This window comes from Armigeres subalbatus, chromosome 1, assembly GCF_024139115.2.
Source record: "Armigeres subalbatus isolate Guangzhou_Male chromosome 1, GZ_Asu_2, whole genome shotgun sequence".
NCBI lineage: Eukaryota > Metazoa > Arthropoda > Insecta > Diptera > Culicidae > Armigeres > Armigeres subalbatus.
Genome location: NC_085139.1, coordinates 229460990 through 229483449, shown reverse-complemented (window position 1 = coordinate 229483449; position 22460 = coordinate 229460990). Strand labels below are relative to the sequence as shown.

At 45.5% G+C, this 22460-nt stretch overlaps 1 protein-coding gene across 3 annotated transcripts in view; it reads right to left on the bottom strand.

Annotated features, from left to right (window-relative positions):
* The window catches only part of LOC134211603 (carbonic anhydrase-related protein 10), a 227017-nt gene that overhangs the window by 8250 nt on the left and 196307 nt on the right, over positions 1-22460 (bottom strand). The window contains exons 1-2 of one of the 3 annotated variants that reach the window (XM_062688649.1): positions 14289-14821; positions 14165-14215 (exon numbers count right to left, since the gene is read on the bottom strand). In XM_062688649.1, coding sequence (XP_062544633.1) covers positions 14165-14215; positions 14289-14310 — 73 coding nt within the window. In that variant the 5' untranslated portion in view covers positions 14311-14821. Of the gene's footprint in view, positions 1-10873; positions 10935-14164; positions 14216-14288; positions 14822-22460 lie in introns of those variants that run through there. The other 2 variants (XM_062688638.1, XM_062688655.1) reach the window with 2 other exon arrangements.

Here is a 22460-nt window from a genome sequence, read left to right as displayed (position 1 = left end):
GAATGGTGGACCTCAGAAATAGTATTTTTTCCAATAAGACCCGCGCTCTCGCAGACTGTGCTAAGCCGTTCTGGAAGCTAACCAAAATTCTAAAATCTAAGCCTCGGCCCATTTCACCTTTGATCCCATTAGACAGCAATGGCTCTAAGGATCGCTTGATAACTCCTGCAGAGAAGGTTACCGAAATAGGTCGTCACTTCGTCAGCTCGCACAATCTTGGACAGAACATCGTCAGTCCACACGAAGCAGCCATTAACGAGCTGGGGATCACAGCTGGCGAATTGATGGCCTATAACAAATCATCGAAAAACATGAAGGCCCCAGGCTTCGACAGCATCGTGAATCTCGGGCTCAAACATATGAGAGCTCCGTTCTTTGAGTTTCTCCGTTTCCGTTTCTTTCGCAGATCTTTAATCAGTGTCTCCGTCTCGGCTACTTCCCATCATCCTGGAGTTGAGCCAAAGTCTTCCCCATCCAGAAGCCTGGGAAGGATCCTTCCTCTCCGGAAAGTTATCGTCCCATCCGCCTCCCCTCAGGTTTATCCAAGCTGTTTGAAAAGGCTATTCACAGCAGGTTACTTGCATCGGGCGAACACCACAACAGCTTACTCGAGGAACTGTTTGGTTTTCGACGCGGTCGATCAACCGTACACCAACTGACCCGAGTTACCAACGTCCTCAAACGGAACAAGTTTGTCTCAAAAACTTCCGACATGGTGTTGCTCGAAGTTGAGAAGGCGTTCGACAATGTATGCCATTGTGGTCTGGTGTACAAACTTCATCGCTACAATCCTCCCAGCTACCTGGTGATTTTCTTTCAATAATTACCTGGCAATGAGGCAAAGACATTCCGAGCTTCAATCAGCGGAGCGAGTTCCAATGCATGATATCGTCGCAGGCGTCCCCAGGGCAGTATCTTCGGGCCCCTCCTGTTTAATATCTTCATCTCCATCATTCCAGAACTAGGGCTTCCATTCCGGGAAACAATTTCCCGGGAAATTATGATTTCCGGGATTCACGATTCCCGGAAAATTAATAAACTAAACTGTTTTGTCATTTTTTCTTTCAACTTCTTCAAATACGATGGTGACTGATGGTTTCGGTGAATTAATTAAATTATTTAAAGTTTTTCCTATAGGATCACTTCAAAACCGAACTTTTGATAGAATGCTCGGAGACCCATAGTGTTATATACCAATCGACTCAGTTCGACGAATTGATGTGATGTATGTATTGCAAGTAATGGAGGAGGAATCTGCTCAACAGACTTCCTGGGTTGGACGTCCAGGAAGTGCGGGGTAAGGACCACCAAACGAGAGAGACAGGACTACGACCTCGACCCGCTAAACCGTTTCCATTGCCGCCAAGCCCATCGTCCCTTTGGTACAACCAGAAAGTAATGCTCCAAAGGGGGAGGCCAGTGCACAACGCACCCTCGAGGATAGCTGCGTGTCCTTGCAGCACCGAACATCGTGACTCGCTTTTTTAGAAGAACACCATGTTATCGACCAAGGGGGCCATCGTCCCTAACCCCTAATCCCAAGGCATTAAGCGACCCGTGTCGAAGGGATGCATGGCCAGGGGGTGAAATAATGAGCTAGGCCTTTAACGGAGCCTGTAGGGTACCTGGGCACCCTCCACAGTAATTGTCCCTTACCGCGTCATGCTGGGCTCTGGCGTTCCTAGCAACTTGTGGAATCAAAATGGAAAACCAAGTCAATTCTTCAATTAGTGGTAGTAGTGTAGGCGACAACCCCTTCGCAAGAGGTGGGTTGTTCAGGTCTCCGCCTAGGAGGCCAGAGGCAATAGTCGGCAGCACGGAGCGCAGTGCCAGCGTGGGCCACTTAACCTTCTCCCCGGCTTCGCCGGTAGAGGTTATGGACGGCCCATTGCTTGTGAGCGCGATCAACCGCAAACGCGATAGTCTTTCGGCCTTCGAGGTGGCGACGGAACAGCTGGACGCCATCATCGACTTTGCGTCATCGAAGCATAATATCAGTAATGACCTCAAGGTGAGCTTGCTGAAACTTCGAATGTGGATGTTGGACGCCAAGCTGGAGAGGGCGTTCGGGACGGCCAAGTGAGAACCCGTGAAACCCGTGGAGTCGAGCTCTACCCAGACTGAGGCCCAAGGATTCGCGGGCTCGGGCAAGGTCGAATCGACCGAGGGTGTGCCCGCGAAGACGATGGTGCCAAAGTCTACCTAGAGTGAGGCTCAAGTATTCGCGGGCACGTCGGGGGTGACTGCTCCAATGGAACAGACACAAAAACGGGGAAGACAATCTCCAGGAGATGAGCTCCCTGGGGCCGCTCCAAAACGCGGAGGGTTACTACCCCGAACAAGGGTAGTGGGGCTGGGAAGCTGAACCCCGGCCAGGTATCTTCAAAACCGGGGGAGGAAGGACCTGGAAAGGTCCGTCCACCCAGGAAAGACAATGGTAAGGCGTTACGGCAGGCTGAGAGCTCTCAGCCGCCCCAGACCAGGCAAATAGAGGGGATGAGGCATTCTGGACCCTGGTCAAGAGCAAGAGGAAACCGAAAACGTCAAGGGCCGAAAACACGTCCCAGGCGAATGAGGGTAGCAAGAACTTTAGGGTAGGCGCCAATCACTCCAGGGGCGATGCCCTAGTCATCAAGATGGACTAGCTAAGTGCTCGGACGTCTTGAAGGTGATAAGGAGTGACGTCAAGCTTGGTGAGCTCGGCGCCGACGTACGTCGAATAAGACGTACCTGGACGGGCGAGATGATCCTCTACCCGAGCAACACAATTCAGGCAAAAATGGTTGCAGCAACCTGGTTGTGACTAAATTTGGTCACATATCAGTTGCTGTAACCTATGTGGAACATGTGTGCTGCTAGGGTAGCTCAAGCGGGGCGTCTCGCAAAAGGGCGCCGCCTACAAGAAGTTGGCAAAATCACAGTGCAGGTAACGCAGCTAAACCTGAACCAATGTGATGCAGCCCAGCAACTGCTGTGTCAGACAGTTGCTGAATGGGGGATGGATATCACCATCATAGCAGATCCTTACCGGGTACCCGCCAGGAACGGTAATTGGGTCACCGATGGGTCTCAAATGGCAGCGATATGGACAACGGGGAAATACCCAGTCCAAGAGTTGGTGTCTTCGACACACGAGGGCTTCGTCATTGCCAAAATCAACGGGGTCTTCTTCTGCAGCTGCTATGCGCCTCCTCGATGGTTGATCGAGCAGTTCGGTCGTATGCTAGATTGTTTGAAGGCTAACTTGATGGGGCGTAGGCCGGTGGTGATAGCGGGGGACATCAACGCTTGGGCCGTTGAATGGGGAAGCCGTTCCACGAATCAACGGGGGCAGATCCTGCTGGAATCACTGACCATGTTGGATGTGGATTTGGCCAATATCGGTACCAAAAGTACCTACAGCTGGAACGGGGCCGAGTCGACTATCGACGTTACGTTCTGGAGCCCTGGCCAAAAAAGTAGTTGGCACTGGAAGGTAGATGATGGCTACACTCACAGCGAGCACCTGGCGGTTCGCTACAACACCGGTTCTCAACCTGGGGTACATGTACCCCTGGGGGTACCTTCGCTGGTCCCAGGGGGTACCTCGAACAAAAATGCGTAATGGCGGATGTATTATAATTCCAATAACAACTTACTGATAAAGTTTTAATATTTTTTTTATTCTAAAACTTTGTTTTGTACATAATATGCATGGCTATCGATAAACCAAAAAAAAAATGAATCCTATCTACCACAAGCAGTACAGTGTATGAAGGGCTGTGGAAGAAAAGATCAAAAAGACAAAACGTCGACTGAACACATTTTAAAAATCTGTAATGTAATCTATCGGATCTTGCCAAAATATTGAATAATATATTTCCGAACTGAAATCTAGAATCTAGAGGTTCGGAAGCCTCCAGTTGAGCGACATGAAGGCCTTTTTTTAAAAAAAAAACTTGAGTTTCTTTGCAAGAAGTTGGAGTTGGAAGCCTCCTTTCAAGAGGCTCGGAAGCCTCCTTTCAAGAGGCTCAAGAGGCTCGGAAGCCTCCTTTCAAGAGGCTCGGAAGCCTCCTTTCAAGAGGCTCGGAAGCCTCCTTTCAAGAGGCTCGGAAGCCTCCTTTCAAGAGGCTCGGAAGCCTCCTTTCAAGAGGCTCGGAAGCCTCCTTTCAAGAGGCTCAGGCCTCCTTTCAAGAGGCTCAGGCCTCCTTTCAAGAGGCTCAGAAGCCTCCTTTCAAGAGGCTCAGAAGCCTCCTTTCAAGAGGCTCAAGCCTCCTTTCAAGAGGCTCAGAAGCCTCCTTTCAAGAGGCTCAGAAGCCTCCTTTCAAGAGGCTCAGAGCCTCCTTTCAAGAGGCTCAGGCCTCCTTTCAAGAGCTCAGAAGCCTCCTTTCAAGAGGCTCAGAAGCCTCCTTTCAAGAGGCTCAGAAGCCTCCTTTCAAGAGGCTCAGAAGCCTCCTTTCAAGAGCTCAGGCCTCCTTTCAAGAGGCTCAGAGCCTCCTTTCAAGAGGCTCAGGCCTCCTTTCAAGAGGCTCAGAAGCCTCCTTTCAAGAGGCTCAGGCCTCCTTTCAAGAGGCTCAGGCCTCCTTTCAAGAGGCTCAGAGCCTCCTTTCAAGAGGCTCAGAAGCCTCCTTTCAAGAGGCCTGGAAGCCTCCTTTCAAGAGGCTCAGAAGCCTCCTTTCAAGAGGCTCAGAGCCTCCTTTCAAGAGCTCAGGCCTCCTTTCAAGAGGCCTGGAAGCCTCCTTTCAAGAGGCCTCAAGCCTCCTTTCAAGAGGCTCAGAAGCCTCCTTTCAAGAGGCTCAGGCCTCCTTTCAAGAGGCTCAGAAGCCTCCTTTCAAGAGGCTCAGAAGCCTCCTTTCAAGAGGCTCAGAAGCCTCCTTTCAAGAGGCTCAGAGCCTCCTTTCAAGAGGCTCAAGCCTCCTTTCAAGAGGCCTGGAAGCCTCCTTTCAAGAGGCTCAAGCCTCCTTTCAAGAGGCCTCAGAGCCTCCTTTCAAGAGGCCTCAGAAGCCTCCTTTCAAGAGGCTCAGAGCCTCCTTCAAGAGGCTCAGAAGCCTCCTTTCAAGAGGCTCAGAGCCTCCTTTCAAGAGGCTCAAGCCTCCTTTCAAGAGGCTCAAGCCTCCTTTCAAGAGGCTCAAGCCTCCTTTCAAGAGGCTCAGAAGCCTCCTTTCAAGAGGCTCAGAGCCTCCTTTCAAGAGGCTCAGAAGCCTCCTTTCAAGAGGCCTGGAAGCCTCCTTTCAAGAGGCTCAGAAGCCTCCTTTCAAGAGGCTCAGAGCCTCCTTTCAAGAGGCCTCAAGCCTCCTTTCAAGAGGCTCAGGCCTCCTTTCAAGAGGCTCAGAAGCCTCCTTTCAAGAGGCTCAGAAGCCTCCTTTCAAGAGGCTCAGAAGCCTCCTTTCAAGAGAGCTCAGAAGCCTCCTTTCAAGAAGGCTCAGAGCCTCCTTTCAAGAGGCTCAGAAGCCTCCTTTCAAGAGGCCTGGAAGCCTCCTTTCAAGAGGCTCAGAAGCCTCCTTTCAAGAGGCTCAGGCCTCCTTTCAAGAGGCTCAGAAGCCTCCTTTCAAGAGGCCTCAAGCCTCCTTTCAAGAGGCTCAGAAGCCTCCTTTCAAGAGCTCAGAAGCCTCCTTTCAAGAGGCTCAGAGCCTCCTTTCAAGAGGCTCAGAAGCCTCCTTTCAAGAGGCTCAGAAGCCTCCTTTCAAGAGCTCAGAAGCCTCCTTTCAAGAGGCTCAGAAGCCTCCTTTCAAGAGCTCAGAAGCCTCCTTTCAAGAGGCTCAAGCCTCCTTTCAAGAGGCCTGGAAGCCTCCTTCAAGAGGCCTCAAGCCTCCTTTCAAGAGGCTCAGAAGCCTCCTTTCAAGAGGCCTCGAAGCCTCCTTTCAAGAGGCTCAGAGCCTCCTTTCAAGAGGCTCCAAGCCTCCTTTCAAGAGGCTCGGAAGCCTCCTTTCAAGAGGCTCGGAAGCCTCCTTTCAAGAGGCTCGGAAGCCTCCTTTCAAGAGGTTCGGAAGCCTCCTTTCAAGAGGCTCGGCAGCCTCCTTCCAAGAGGCTCGGCAGCCTCCTTCCAAGAGGCTCGGAAGCCCCCTTTCAAGAGGCTCGGAAGCATCCTTCCAAGAGGCTCGGAAGCATCCTTCCAAGAGGCTCGGAAGCCTCCTTTCAAGAGACTTGGAGGCCTGGCTTCAAGATCCTTGGAATTTTTTTTTATGAGGCTTCCTTTCAAGATCATGTAAAGATACTCAGAAGCCTTCTCTATAGATGCTCAAGAGGCTTGGAAGCTTCCTTTCAAAAGGATCGAAGGGGTACCTCTCAAGAAAAAGGTTGAGAACCGCTGCGCTACAGTATCAGCTATACAACCACCATCGGCGGACGGAAAAAGGCGAGGCCTAGCCTTCGTATGTGAAAGACATCGAACTTCGACGAAGAGGTGTTTAATGGAACGTACACACGGTCAATCAGTTTGACCAACATTGACTCCACCTCTCGTTTGTTCAAACATCCAGCAAGTTTTACCAACAGCACGAACAATCAATTTATTCGACCAACAATATCACACATGAACGACCAAAGCGCCAACTTGAGCACCAACCATCAAAAAATATATGAGTGTTTGTGCAACTTCACTACAAATGCTCAAACATGTTCGGCGAACCTTGACTCCGCCCCCGACAACTCAAACCAAAATCAAACCGTTTTAATTTTTTCCAACCGAGCCGCCAACTGTCAAATGGTTGTTCGAACAACTTCACACACGTTCAAACAAAGCAGCAACCGAAGCGTTTTCTTGGGGGTGGAGTCAATGTTCGTCAAACTGCTAGACTGGTGTGTACGCTGCATAAGGAAGCGCTCCGCCGCGAGCACAATACTCTCGGTCTGAGCGGGGAGCAGCTGGTAACAGTACTCTCGCGTGCATGCGATGCCACCATGCCTAGGAAAGTCCACATTAGGAATAAGAGGCCACCGGCTTACTGGTGGACTCAAGCAATTGCGAACCTGCGCCGTGCCTGCCTACGGGCAAGGAGGCGGATGCAGCGAGCACGCACAGAAGAGGAGCGTGTTGAACAACGGGTGGCGTTCGTGGCTGCTAGAGCCGCTCTGAAGACTGAGATTAGATCAAGCTAAAAAGCCTGCTTCGAGGGCCTGTGTCAAAGTGCCAACGCGAATTCATGGGGTGACGCCTATAGGGTCGTAATAGCCAAGACACGTGGGGCAATGGCCCCTACAGAGCGGTCTCCAGAGATGCTGAGGAGATTCATCGCGGGGATCTTCCCACGTCATGACCCAACTCCCTGACCTCACTTTGCGGAGCTGCCAGGGTGACTGACGAGGGAAGAGTAACCGTGGTGGAACTTTTGGGATTGCAAAGTCCCTTAGTGTGTAAGTGTAAGACGCCAGATGGTATTCCGAACCTGGCCATAAAAGCGGCCATTGCTGAGGCTCCCGAGATGTTCAGATCTGCCATGCAGAGATGCCTGGACGAGGGAGTCTTCCCTGAAGCATGGAAAAGGCAGAGCTTAGTCCTATTGCCAGAGGCGGGAAAACCACCGGGGGATCCGTATATAGACCAATATGCCTGCTTGATACGGCGGGGAAGGTGCTCGAGAAAATCATCCTCAACAGGTTGTTGATACGCACGGAGGGTGCGAATGGTCTATCGAGTAACCAGTTTGACTTCCGTAAGGGTAAGGGACTCTGTCTTGTCTATCTAGGGGAGTTCGCTATTGTGCAGTAGTCACTCTCAACGTGAGGAATGCTTTCAATAGTGCCAGTTGGGCAGCTATTGCAGATGCGCTCCTGCGTTTTGGAATTCCCGAGTACCTGTACAAGATTCTCGAAAGCTACTTCCAGAATTGAGTACTGGTATACGACACGGAGGCGGGTCGGAAGTGCATTGACATAACCTCAGGGGTTTCGCAAGGTTCCATACTGGGTTCGATGTTATAGACGTCATGTACGACGGTGTCTTGAGGTTGAAGTTCCCGGTGGAAGTATGGAAGTGGTAATCGTCGGCATCGCTGATGAGATTACGCGGGAGGTCTACGGTGAATCGGTCGAAGCGGTGGAGTTGACAGCCGCCCACTCGATCGCAATTGTGGAGGAGTGGATGAGTTCCAGGAAGTTAGAACTGGCTCACCACAAAACTGAGGTGTTTGTTGTTAACAACCGAAAGTCGGAGCAACAAGCGGTGGTAAGGGCAGGCAACTGCGCGGTCACCTCTGAACGCTCCATCAAACGACGATAAGCCCACATTTGGTAGCCACGTCAATTACGCCTGCAAACGTGTCTCCACAGCTATAGTGGCATTGCCCCGGATGATGTCCAATAGCTCTGTGGTTTATGCCAGCAAGCGCAAACTTCTGGCTAGTGTTGCTCTGTCCATACTGAACTTCTATAAAAAGTTCATTTTTGGAGTAATCCTAAAACCTTTCGATACAACTTTGCAAAACTGGTTGTATCTCAAATATGAAGTGAGAAGTGATCAGTACGGTATATCTATTATCATCAGATTTCTTTTCGATTTTTTTTCGCGATACAGGTGGTTCATCTCTTCCAGGTCTCGATCTTCCTGCTGCGCTTTATTCTCCAAATAATACAGTTCTGTCTGCGTTTGTTTGTATTGTGCCTCGTTAGCCCTCATGAGGTGTTGTAGCAATCTATCCCATTCTGCATTCATTTTTTTTTTCAAATATCTCTCCAGCCATATTCACGGGAAGCTGCGCTCAGTTACCCTTCCGTTGGAATTGCTACCTGCTGGGCGCAGTCTTGGGCTAGTCCACCATCATGTAGCTGTCGCTACAATATTTAGTCACAGAGTACGACTCCGACGAGCGTTGCACACCGTCGAAAGCTTTGAGCGCATGCATACTGCAACAAGGTAGTTATCGGATTATATATATAGACCAACATTTGAAAAGGGCGTAACAGTCAAAAATTATTCCTTCTGATTCTTCGTCTATATATATGGCTATATATGTGGACGAAGAATCAGAAGAAATAAATTTTGGCGGTTACGCCCTTTTCAAATGTTGGTCTAGATATACGGACGTTCGTGATGTCGGAGAGAATTTACCGTCCATTGGAACGCGGTTGATTTGGTTTTCGGTTAAATGATCTCCATGTGGCCTCGTAGATATTCTTGAGGTTAGAAGAAAGTGATTTGGGCTACTGTTACGTGGGAGGCTGCAAAGCTTATATTCTGTACTGTGATTCGATACGGCATGAAGACTATACGGTCCGATCGCCGTTCTATACATTTCCTACCTTCCTACCTTAGCGTTATGACTACCTATGTCGACGATGACGGTTTTTAAGTTGAGCATCCATCTGTCCATAGAAGACTTCCTTTGACGTCGGGTCGCTCTTTGTTCGTTGCCTAGGTAGGTGCCGATTGTATAGTCTTCTTACTCATATGTCATACATAATGATTGGTTATTGGCCTTTTGACCAGTCGGGAGGCCATCATGTCGTGCTTAACAGAGCCCTCTCTCAAACCATACCATATCCTAGCCCCACAATTAGGGAGATGTCATTAATTTCTTGGACATTGTGCTTGCTACAACTAATTAATCACATGCTCCCTTATTAAAAATGTTCGTATAAGGCGCGGTTTCGGCTCTACTAATATTGATTTCCATTGCTACATATGTATCATGTGTGATCGCTACTGAAAAAAACCACAAAAATAAGAAATAAAACAATTTGCTCTGAAATTCTTTATTGTTTTTCAAGGAGCAGTAAACCTATGTTTGAAGAAGTCAGTCGCAAAACTAAAAGCATACTGATACTTTACTTTTCTCGTATGAAAACAGCTCCAGACAAAACAACGACTTACATCTGATTCAATGATCTTATATCGTCCATCTGATACCTCCATAGCGCCGTTAAAATTTAAATTTCATGACATCCATTCAACAGCACCGTCGAATGGACGTACAAAAGCCAAATAGTTCCTTCCGGTTTGTTTCAAATGAGACAATTCCGCTTTCTCGATTACGGATCAGCCAACAAAAAGTAAGGTGATTCCAGCGACACAGGACAAAAAAAGTGAAAACCTCAAGAGTCAAACACTAGGTTTCAATTTCCTTAGCCTTTCCAACCGAGCACTTGGTTCACCACCTTACCGCATTCCAAAGGCACCACCATCATCAGCAGCAACAAGAGGAATGGAATTTCATTTCAACCGAACCCTCTTCGTTTGTGTCACACTCTTCGGTACTCAAACGCAAATGCTTCCGTTCTGAGCATTTCAGCCTTTGTGCGAAACTACGGAACACGGGGACCAATCTTAATTAAGTCGAAATGAGATTGTTGAGATAATTAATTCGAACCCATACCGGAGCGAGCTCCGGTCTTTTCGATTGATTGATGAAAAACGCTTCCGAAAGAAATTTTATTAGCCTCTTCGTGATCCACCGGGGGAGAATGATTGAAATGCAAATTTCGGCGTTTATTCAAATCGGTCTAAACGACGGCGGCCAGGTGCCTGTTTTATGGTCAAATATTCGATCTTAAGTTTCTTTTAAAGGGAAATCGCTCGGCGCTGTGCAGTTGCAATAAAAGATAATGTGCTTTTGAGAGGGCTTATAGTTCTAGCGAGCGATTAAATTCAACTTTAGAGCTGACCTTTTCGCACGTTTTTCGCCCGAACTTGGCGCGCTAACCGATTTCAATAAACGGATCGTGCAGCTCGATTCAGTATAATTTTCGACCCCACCGCGTGGATGGAAACCAATTCTCAGTTGATGTTCTTTCAATTGAATTTTGCCCGAAAGCAAAACTTCTGTTCCAACAGCCCCAACAGAGCCAGGGAGTCAATCCCAAATAATGTCTTTATCCCCGCCTGGGACATTTTGCCAGAAGCCAGCAGAATGCTTTGCCCTCTTCCCCCGAAAGTCAAAGTTCTGACAAATGATCTTACTGCTGATTGCATGGGTTATCCACTTTGCTGGTCCCGACCGACCCCGGCCGCACAGCATACCTCTCGCCCGGTGATGTCGTTGGCTTTTCTGCTTCATTTTTCCACACAGGAATTTTTATTTGCCGAAAAAAGGGTGGCCCAACTACACGCCTCTTGCATTCCTACGTGGAGGGGCACTCCATCATCTTATCGTGTTAGCATTGTGGAATTTTCCGCCTTTGTGTTGTTGTTATTTCGGTTGGCTCTTCAGTCAGTTTTTCTTTTTCTGGCAAACACATGGGGGGATATGATATGGAATGCAAGGATTGCAAGAGAAGGGTTCAATTTACAGTATTAAATTTTTTCTGTTGTTTTTGTGAAAATTTTACAAACTATATAAATACAGTGTTATGAGCTCAAAACCTGTCAATAGTGGATTTGAATATTTAAAAAAAATATCACAAGAATTCAAACGAACTTCCAAATAATTAAACCAGGACAGCAAACAAATCCTCTTGCTCAAGTCTCACTACTGCAGTGAATTGTTACTGTTTTGTTTTAAATAATAGAAAGCAATTTAAAAATTATTATGAATTTTTGAGCTATCACGATAGCGAAGGGATATAAGAAAACGAAGATTCATAAAACAGAAAGTAAAAACTTTAAGCGAAGCAGCTTGGACCATCCTCCCCGATGACGACGACGACGACGAGAACGAGAGCAATGAAGTTACTGTCGAGGATAGATCGGCAGTCACAACAAAAGACGGGGTGTATGTACTGAGGATTTTCATGTAGGTGCTATGTTGTGTCATATTTTTTTGTCGGGCCCAGATTTGTCCCCAAAGGGAATGCAGGAACACTGTGAGGGAGGGTGGTAAACATTGTCTACCATTCGTTTGAGGATTTGAGTAAACGAAATAAATCTCGTCGGGCCATGCTTACCCAACCAATCATTTTCGGTTGAATTTTGTGGGGAGACGCCGTGCTTTAAGATTGAATGTGGGGAGATGAAGCAACAAAATGCATTATTATTAAAAATTCCAAAAATAATACATGGATTATAGCTCACAAAACAGCAGTAACAGAGTAATGCAAATATGAATAGCACCACAATTTGAATAAGTTAATATATTTTTTAAGTGTAATTTCATTAAATAACACGAAGAATATTACGAATTCAGCAAACAAACCCAGCTAAAGAATTTTAATTTATCTTTCTTAAAATATTCAAATTTTGCAAATTTAAGATGAGTTGCAGAAAAAATTCAAATATTGGATTGGATTTGGATTGGAATTGGATTGAATTTGGATTGAATTTGGATTGGATTGAGTTTGGATTGGATTTGGATTGGATTTGGATTGGATTTGGATTGGTTTGGATTGGTTTGGATTGGTTGGATTGGATTTGGATTGGTTTGGATTGGTTTAGATTTGGATTGGTTTGGATTGGTTTGGATTGGTTTGGATTGGTTTGGATTGGTTTGGATTGGTTTAGATTGGTTTGGATTGGTTTGGATTGGTTTGGATTGGTTTGGATTGGTTTGGATTGGTTTGGTTGGTTTGGATTGGTTTGGATTGGTTTGGATTGGTTTGGATTGGTTTGGATTGGTTTGGATTGGTTTGGATTGGTTTGGATTGGTTTGGATTGGTTTGGATTGGTTTGGATTGGTTTGGATTGGTTTGGATTGGTTTGGATTGGTTTGGATTGGTTTGGATTGGTTTGGATTGGTTTGGATTGTATTGGATGTGGATTGTATTGGATTGGTTTGGATTGAATTCGGATTGGTTTGGATTGGTTTAGATTGGGTTTGGATTGGTTTGGATTGGTTTGGATTGGTTTGGATTGGTTTAGATTGAATTGGATTGGTTTGGATTGGTTTGGATTGGTTTGGATTGGTTTGGATTGGATTTGGATTGGATTTGGATTGGATTTGGATTGGATTTGGATTGGATTTGGATTGGATTTGGATTGGATTTGGATTGGATTTGGATTGGATTTGGATTGGATTTGGATTGGATTTGGATTGGATTTGGATTGTATTGGATTTGGATTGTATTGGATTGGATTTGGATTGGATTTGGATTGGATTTGGATTGGATTTGGATTGTTTTTCAAGCATTTTATTTTCTGCAGTCTTTCAAACAGATTTTTCCTTTTTACTGTAGATAGGAGTTGAAAAAAAAATTGTTTTTCATTTTTTATGTTTGACTCCATAATACAGGCAATCTTAGTCATTTAAGCTGTAGCCTACTGCTTCTTATGGAGATATTTACCTTAATGATAGTATTTAAATAGAAAGCCTATAATTTTTTTTTTTACACTTACTCAAATATTTGTCCCCAAGGTCTATGACTACGTAACGTATTCCTAAATTTGTCTTGCTACACTTCCTTTTATTTGGTGTTCGAAATCACCTTACCGTAATTCGTGAATAAATCACCAACCTTCGCCCACGGGAGCTACCTCGTGAATAATCACACGGCGTGAAAAACAAACCAACCAAAACCGTGCTACCGCAGCAGGCAGGAAGCAAAACCTCACACCGCATGCTGAGCTCGTCCAGCAGCACTATTTGGTCCAATGACCAAGCCGTTTGTCCGATCGGGGCAAGAAACAGCCAACCAACTAACCGCACTGCAACAGACAATGTCAAACAGCTGATCGGGTTCTCACAATTAATTTTCATAATGGATTGTCTTGAGGCGAACCGAATTCGTCGGTGAGCGCCACCCCCAAAGGACGAACAGCGGGGCGGAACGATGCTAATGTTGTCGGATCATCCGCTTTTTGTGGAGCTTCCCCAAGACCGTGGTGCGATGCTGGCAGATGACGACGGTGATGATGAAGATGAGGTAATGAGGGTGACTATGAGAAACGGGGTTTTTCATGCCTGGTCTAGACGCCGCCGCTGCCGCTGGGATTATGTTTACCCGAGTGCGGACAATTAAGCTTTTCAGCGAGATAAGACTAATGACCCTTGTTATGGAGGGGCGAAGAGGCATCCGGTCAAGCGTGGAAACTTTACCCGCGGGAGTTTTCCGAAAAAAAAAAATGGATCAATTCACTGATGGACTGAAGTGGATTCTTGCGTTTTCAAATAGATTAAGAACTTTAATTTTACATCAGCTTGTTTCTTATTAGTTCAACATTTTTTACTACGTTTTGAGGTGTGACTAAAGCAAAATTCTTCTATTGGATTTGTGATACATTACACCATTCTATGGTCAAAGAAGGGTAATTAATAGTTCATTATGACGATGATTAAGCTTTCCCACCTGTGGGGGAAGCAGTTCATTAAGGTCCACTCACCGGAGATTCCATCGTAGGTCCACCACTCCTCCCAACTGACGGCTGACATTGCTGCAATAAAAACGAAACAAAAGAATCGATTGTAATAAGTTTTAGTACCAGGTGGCAAGAAGTTTATTCGTACCATAAGTGCACCATCCAAGCATTTAGTTTCTATTTCTTGCATAAGTCAATCAATCATCGGAGCTATCGATCAACCCCTGAAGGGGGACCACAAGTCTGCTACCACAGCCGACTGATTGGCCAGAGTTTTGAGCGCGGTTTCGAATTCGTGACTTAAAACATTGCACTTCATCAACCCTATGGGAAAAATAGTACGAAAATAAATTCGCAGAGCTGCCAAACTTTTCTGTGTTTATTCCCACTAACAGTTGGCTGGCGGTCGTTACGTGTGTTGAACTCGTTCAGACGAATGTAAGTTTTTGCTCCGCTCACATACGCGGAAAGCGATGGATTGCAAACTTTTGCCAATGGATTTTATAATGGTTTTCTTAGTCTCCTATTCGCGGATGGTTGAACGAGTTTATTTTCAAATTTGGCGAATTTTAACGACTGTGAATTAAATGCTTGTGCGTGACTTTACTGATGGCAGGTGAATTATTCAATTGTTTTCCTAAAATAAACTATAAGGAAAAGCGCCTAACTTTGCATTTAACAGTTTATGATTGATGCCAAACTTTAGTGATAAAGATGTAAAATTTGATAAGCAATCAAATTAAGAAGCAAATTTAAAAGTTCGTTACACTTAAAAAAAAGCGGAGCGAATTCGAGAAGCATGACAATCCTTGAACATTTTAAGAAAGTTTGATATCAAAAGCTTAACAAAGGTAGAAGGGGATGAAGGATTTAAAGATTGACAACTTTTGCGCGATGTATAGGGAAGGATAGTCAATATGCGCCCCTAAGAAAATTACTTAATTAAATGATGATTTCATCCGAAATAGTGTAATTTCGAAGTGTTTATCAATAATCTAGCATATCAGTTATTATATGGTCCAACAGTTTTTAAGAAAAAACAACAACATAACAAGAAAACGATTTTATTCCATTTAAAATGAACTACGCTGGGCAATATGCGCCGCCCAATAACGATAATCCAAATATTCCAATATTTTTCACTAAAATAGTCACATTAAATTAATGATTTCGTGTGTTACTTCTACGTGAAGTTAAACGATTTACAATGATATGGAAATGCTAATATCATCTTCAAAACTTGGACGTACATGTTCATGATAGAATTAGAGGCGAAAGTATAGAATTGATAGTTCCGTTAGGATACGGCAGGCATGAAGAATGTTTTTATAGAAGTCGAAATTAGAAATTTGGAAACAGTACTCGTCGATAGAAAATCCTTCCGCACGCGATGGCATATGAGCAAATCAAACCACATTCCTTTTGCCAGTGGAGATATATCAGCTCCCACACTGATATTCTCCCCTCCCCCTTCATACGGGAGCTTGGCAGAAGGAAGGTCGTGTTATATGTGCCATCACAAATATTGCCCTCCGCTCGCTTTCAAATCGACTTCTATAAAACATTCTTCATGCCTGCCGTATCCTAACGGAACTATCAATTCTATACTTTCGCCTCTAATTCTATCATGAACATGTACGTCCAAGTTTGGAAGATGATATTAGCATTTCCATATCATAGTCACATTCTTTTTAAAAAGATTAGTTATACTTTAAGATAGTCAATATTTTAAAATAATTAAAAAAAGGAGAAAATATGTTTTGTATATAAAGAAAAAGCATTATTGACATAAACACCGAAATTGCATCGGAAAGAGCCAAAAAACATTTTATTTTTAAAAATTTTAACACAGTGTTTTTGACAAAATTTTTTGTGTAACGGCCTGCAAATGTTTTTTGGCTTTAGCCGCTCACGATTTTGAGACAAAACTAGGGGTAATAACCAAAAAAAGGTGGTGGCGCATTTTATCCAGCCGGCGCATTTCACACGTATCTCCCCTACTTTGTGGATTTCCCTTAAACACGATTGAATTCAATTGAAATGAGCTCATGATACCACCGATAAGATTTCAAAGAATTCTTTGGCGCCATCGTTGTTTGTAGCTTGCATTTAAATTTATATCAAGAAATTATTTTGAGCTTTAAGTGGAATGTTTGCACTTGTCATAAGACGAGTTTGTACTATCCAATTTAAACTCGTCTTATGACAAATGTAAATTTAATTCCATCCTGAAATCACTTGGCCATTTATATTCAGAGATTGAACGCAATATTGAATACAAGCTCCATATTGACGTCAACCTGTAATTTTAAAAAGTGATAGAAAAATTAATTGAATCAAGTGTAGCCGTTTTTGTTACATCATAGGGGAACTGTTCCGATCTCAATCTCACTGTACATATATCCATCTCATCGCTAAACAAAGAAATACGGCATCAAATTCGTCGCTTCTTTTTGTCAACATGCGTGCTCACTGCTGAAAAAAATCACAAAAATAATAAACAAACCCAATTCCTTTCCATTGCTTTGTTTTTGATGGGATGGAAATAGGAGCTATGAGATGAAGTGGCGAACCGTTCCCCTATATGCTGTAACATTTTCATACTGTGTACGATAAACTACATTAGGGGCCAGCCAACTACGTGATTCTCGGTTAGGAACGTTACTTACTTACTTATGGATCCTGTACACCTCCGGTGGTGCAAAGGGCCGACTTGAAAGATCTCCATTCTGAGCGATGCCCGGCTATCGCTTTAACCTGTTGCCAGGTTAGATTTCGGTCGACTTCTTTTATTTCTTTATTGAGGCTTCGCCGCCATGAGCCTCTGGGTCTGCCTCTGCTGCGATGTCCCGCTGGGTTCCAGTCTAATGCTTGCTTACAGATTCCGTTTCCGCCCCTACGTAGAGTGTGGCCGACCCAGCCCCACTTCCGATCCCGAATTTCTGTTGCTATCGGCCTCTGGTGACAACGACGATGGAGCTCGTTGTTTGAGATCCAGTTGTGAGGCCACCAGGCCCGAATTATATACCGCAGGCATCTGTTAATGAACACCTGCAGCCGTTGAGTGTTCTCCACTGATACACACCATGTTTCGCTAGCGTATAACAGCACAGATTTCACGTTAGAGTTGAAAATTCGTATTTTGGTGCGTTCACTTATCTGCCTGTTTTTCCAGATATTTCTTAAACTCGCAAAGGGAGCCCTTGCTTTTTTGATCCGTGCGGCTATGTCGATCTTAGTACCGCCGTCTGACGCCATTTGGCTACCAAGATATTGGAAGCTTTCAACATTCTCCACTGGTTGCCCGGCTACTGTGAAACTGGAAGGAGTCACCGTGTTTACATCCAACGATTTGGTTTTGTTGACGTTGATGACTAAACCTGCCGAGGAGGAGCGATCGGCAAGGTCGTTGAGCTTACTCTGCATATCAGAGCGCCGTTGCGCGAGTAGTGCAACGTCATCCGCCAATTCGAAGTCGTTTAGGTGCTCCATGGTTATAGGCTGCCATAACAGCCCGCGGTTTGGTTCACGGTCAATCGCATCTACCAGAATCTCATCGATTACGATGAGGAACAGTAACGGTGATAGAATACATCCTTGCCTCACACCAGCTACGACCCGGATAGGGTCGGACAGGACCCCATTGTGCAGCACTCTACACGAAAAGGCCTCGTACTGTGCTTCGATGAGGCCGATGATTTTTTCAGGAACCCCCTTGCGTCTCAGGGCGCCCCACATATTCTCGTGATTGAGACGGTCGAAAGCTTTTTCGTAGTCAATGAATACCAAGTAAAGGGACTCTTGGAATTCGTTGACCTGCTCCAAAATGATGCGGAGCGTGACAATATGGTCCACACAGGATCTTCCGGGACGCAATCCGGCTTGCTGCCGCTGGAGAGTCGCATCGATCTTCTCCTGAATCCGGGCTAGGATAATTTTGCACAGAACTTTGAGAACGGTACACAGCAACATAATGCCTCGCCAGTTATCGCATACAGTCAGGTCACCCTTTTTGGGCACCTTCACTAAGATACCTTGCGTCCAGTCGACCGGGAAAGTTGCGGTGTCCCAGATATTACGAAATAAACGATGCAGTAGTTGAGCGGATGTCATGGGGTCAGCTTTGAGCATCTCGGCTGATATGCGGTCGACCCCTGGGGCTTTATTCGATTTCATGCTTTGGATGGCTGTTTGAATCTCTAGCAGTGATGGAGCTTCGGTATTGACACGTGTTATACGTCGGATCCTAGGCAGATCATGCCGAGGTGGTGATGGCCTGGTTGGCACTTGAAAAAGTTGTTCGAAGTGCTCGAAGTCCCCGGTTGCGGCGGCTCTCTCTCCTTCGTCGGCCAGAGAGTCTGCCCACGCTCGCTTGTCCCGTCGACATGACCGTTTTACTTCCTTCTCAAGAGCCGAGTATCGTTGACGGGCTAAGACTTTGGCTCCTCTGGTTTTTATTCGCTCTATTGCGGCTTTGGCTTCTCTTCGCTCCTTTATCTTCCTCCAGGTCTCATCGGTGATCCATTGTTTTCTCTGGGTGCACAGTTCTCCCAGATTGTTCTCGCTGGTGGCGGTGAAGGCATTCTTGTTGGCGGTCCATTGGTCTTCCACGCTGCCACCTTCCGGAATATCTGCAGTACGCGTCTCCAGCTCTTCAAGGACCGTTTCACCGTGGCATCTTCCAGTCAGCGCGTGTTGAACCGTCGTCCAACTCTTTCCTCCTGCCGACGAATCCGCGCAATGTGCAGGCGTATTTCGCCGATGAGGAGGTGATGATCAGACGCGATATCGGCACTACGTTTATTCCGTACATCAAGAAGGCTCCGTTTCCATTTTCGGCTGATGCAGATGTGGTCGATTTGATTTTCTGTAAAGCCGTCACGGGAGACCCACGTGACCTTGTGAACCGGTCGATGAGGGAAGAGCGATCCCCCGATCACCATGTCGTTATTACCACAAAATTCTGCGAACAGCTCTCCGTTTTCGCTCATTTCTCCGAGACCATGACGTCCCATAATGCGCTCATGGTTCGAGTTGTCGGATCCGATCTTCGCATTGAAGTCGCCCAAACAGATCTTGATATCACCCTTCTGAATTCTATCTACGACGGCATTGAGTTGACTGTAGAAGTTCTCTTTGTCTTGCAGATCGGCAGCATCGGTTGGCGCATAACATTGGATTATAGTAAGGTTTCGGACCCGTGTTCTAAATCTGGCAACGATTATCCTTTCACTTATAGGTTCCCACTTCATAGGCGCAGAGTGTGCCTGAGCGCTTAGTAGGAAGCCAACTCCGTGATGCCGGGGAGCGTGTTCACCTCGTAAACCAGAGTATAGCAGAACTTGTCCCGACGGCGTTCTGTGTTCTCCAAAGTTTGGCCAACGGACTTCACTCGGTTAGGAACGTTGAGTAACTACAATGCCACTAGCCGCAAGTCTGTCCCATCTGTATATGGCATCCATCCAAGTTAAAAGTGAGAAAAACAAAGTGAGAAGTGAGTAGCGGGAATTACATGAAGTGTACAGCGAGAAGTGAGGAATGGGATACTAATAAAACGTGGAAAACAGGAAGTGAATTGAGAGATGAGAAAGTGAAAAGTGAGAAGTGAGATATGATAAGTGAAGGGTGAGAGGTGTGAAGTAAGAGACCAGAAGTTAAAAGTGAGAAATTCAAAGTGAAAAGAAGAAGAAATAACAGAAGTGAGAAATGAAAAGTTAAAAGTGAGAACTGAGAAGTGAATAGTGAGTAATGAGTAGTGATAAGTGCGAAATGAGAATTGAGAAGCGAGTAGTGAGAAGTGAGAGGTGAGAAGTGAGAAATAAGAAATGACAGGTGAGAAAAGAGGAGTGAGAAATGGAAAGTAAGAAGTTTGGACCAAGTAGTGAGAAGTGAGAAATAAGAAGTGAGTTGTGACAAGTGAGATGTGGGTATTGAAAATTGTGAAGTTTATCCTGATTCCTTCTAACCAGTGGCGTAGCCAGAAAATTGGTCTGGGGGAGTGTTGTTTTCTCAATTGCGTTTGATGGAGCAATTTCGATGCTTCATCTCTTATACTGATTATGGACTTTATTCATACTTTGATTCAGCCCGACTTAGCGTCCTGCGTCTCCCAAATAACATCTTCCAGAATCTTCAAGTTTTTTCCAGTTTCTAGAGCTTGTGCTTGATCCGTAGTTGCTACTCCATTATGGACAAGGCCAGCTGTTATTGCACAGAAAACTTACAGATGTTTGCTTGGAACTAGCATTCATCTTCAAACGAACTTTTTTACTGCTAGAATACTCATGTAAAAGGTATAGATGATAGAAATGGAAGCCGTATGGAAGACCATTTTCAGTTCTAGCGATTGCTAGAACATGAGAAATATAGAGAAAGATACAAATTAGAAGAATTGAATGCGCCTGGGATTGAACCCACAACCTCCTGCGTGTGACGCAGAAACGTAAGCCATATAGCCAACCATGTCCGTTCTTTAAGTTTTCTCAGCTAAGTCTTAATAATACGGCGTTTCTTGACAAGTGTCTATCTATGCTTTGTTTTACTTTGGGTATGCAAATATATCTTGCCTCTTTATTGTTTGGAGTTCTCAATTTCGCAGTCTCCCAAACAACGTCAAACACTTCTGCAGGGATGTTGTGCTCAGCCCAGAGATGTTAATCGAAACATACCACTGTCCGTGAACTTGGTCCGGAGTACTCCACTGTTGATTCGAACGAATGCTTGTCGTGCTCTCCCACCTTCAGAAACGATGGGTTCCTCTACAACACCACGTACCCAGCACTTCAGCTTTTCTCCATTGAAGATATTTACACCGATGGTACACGCAAAAAAGCGTTCCCGAATTCGTGAACCAGCAAAAATACACTGCGATTTAAGTCATGGATTCGGAAGCACCAGTCACGTTCTTCAGAACGCTTCAGAAAACGTCTCTCCCAAACTCCCCCCATGTGGCGAGAGGCCGGAGGATTGAAAGTCCATTTCGTTCCAGATGACGTGAACTCATGGGCGCATTCCATCCCAATACAGCGAACCTTGTCAATTATTTCTCTACTCGCACCCCGCAGATTGGTTCCGTTGTCCGAGAAGATTTCTGTTGGTGTACCACGTCAGCACAGTTTTGGCAAAACTATGGGAAACTAAGGTCAAACGTTAGTCGATCGACAACGCGTTTATCTTTCTACGACAGTTGGATACATATCTGAGGACTATAGTTCATACCAAAACAGCCCATTTCGAAAATCGATGAACATCGATGATCGATGCGAGTAGCTGAATATCATGAGCCAATAGATGTACTTTTACTTCTTCCTGCGTGGATGCATACCTTTTCTGTTTTGGCCAGTCTTCCTCCTCTCGATAGAGAAATTTAGGCCCCACTCGCTGTCTGAATTTAAATTTGGATCGCGGGTCCACTTTGTTAGTTGGTCCGTCACGTTCAGCCTGGTAGGAATCCAACGCCATTCGCAAAGCTTGGAAAGCGTCAGGATCTCACCGATCCGCAATTCAACAAACTCCTTGTATATTCGTACGTCAGAGCTAATCCAGGACAATACGCTTGTAGAGTCGTTCCAGAAAATCTGTAATACCACCGTCTGCAGTTCCAACCGTGGCGCAGACATTGCTTTCAACGCTGCTACTTTGACACGGCTCGACACCAACACACACCGTGTATCCTTCCGTTAATAACTTCTCGAAAATATGCCGAGCATCCGCCTTTACTGGCATCGGTAATGATGTGGAGTTGAAGGTCTTGAATGTTCGCTGAACTTGCTTGCCCGAAATAGCTCCGGGGTATGCGAATGGCCTCGATACTCGGAAGTGCTTTCGTCCATCGAGTCCATTTTTCGAACGACTGACCATCGATGGGCTCGTCCCAGCTGCAGTCAGCTCTCCACAAGTCTTGTATCAATATTCATCCATACACTAGCCCAAGGGGGTCAAACATTGACATCACTGAGCTCAAAACGATCCTTTTGGAAGGAACAGAATCCCCATGAAGCATTAAATGATATTCAGGACGTGTCGCCGAGGAGAAAGAAGGAACATCATCCTCTGGGCTCCAGACAATTCCAAGGACGTGTTCAGTCAACGTTTCCTTGTCTTGATAAAAGTGCACAGTAGAGGTTATCAGCTGTTCTCCCATCGCTTCCAAGAAATTTGGAGAATTTGGCACCCAATTTCTGATGTGAAATCCTCCACGAGAATGGATCAATTTCACATCGGTAGCTATATTGATGGCTTCGTCTACAGTATCTACACTATCATAATAATCATCTACATAGTGTTTGTTGATTATTGGTGCAGCTGCTTCTGGAAATTG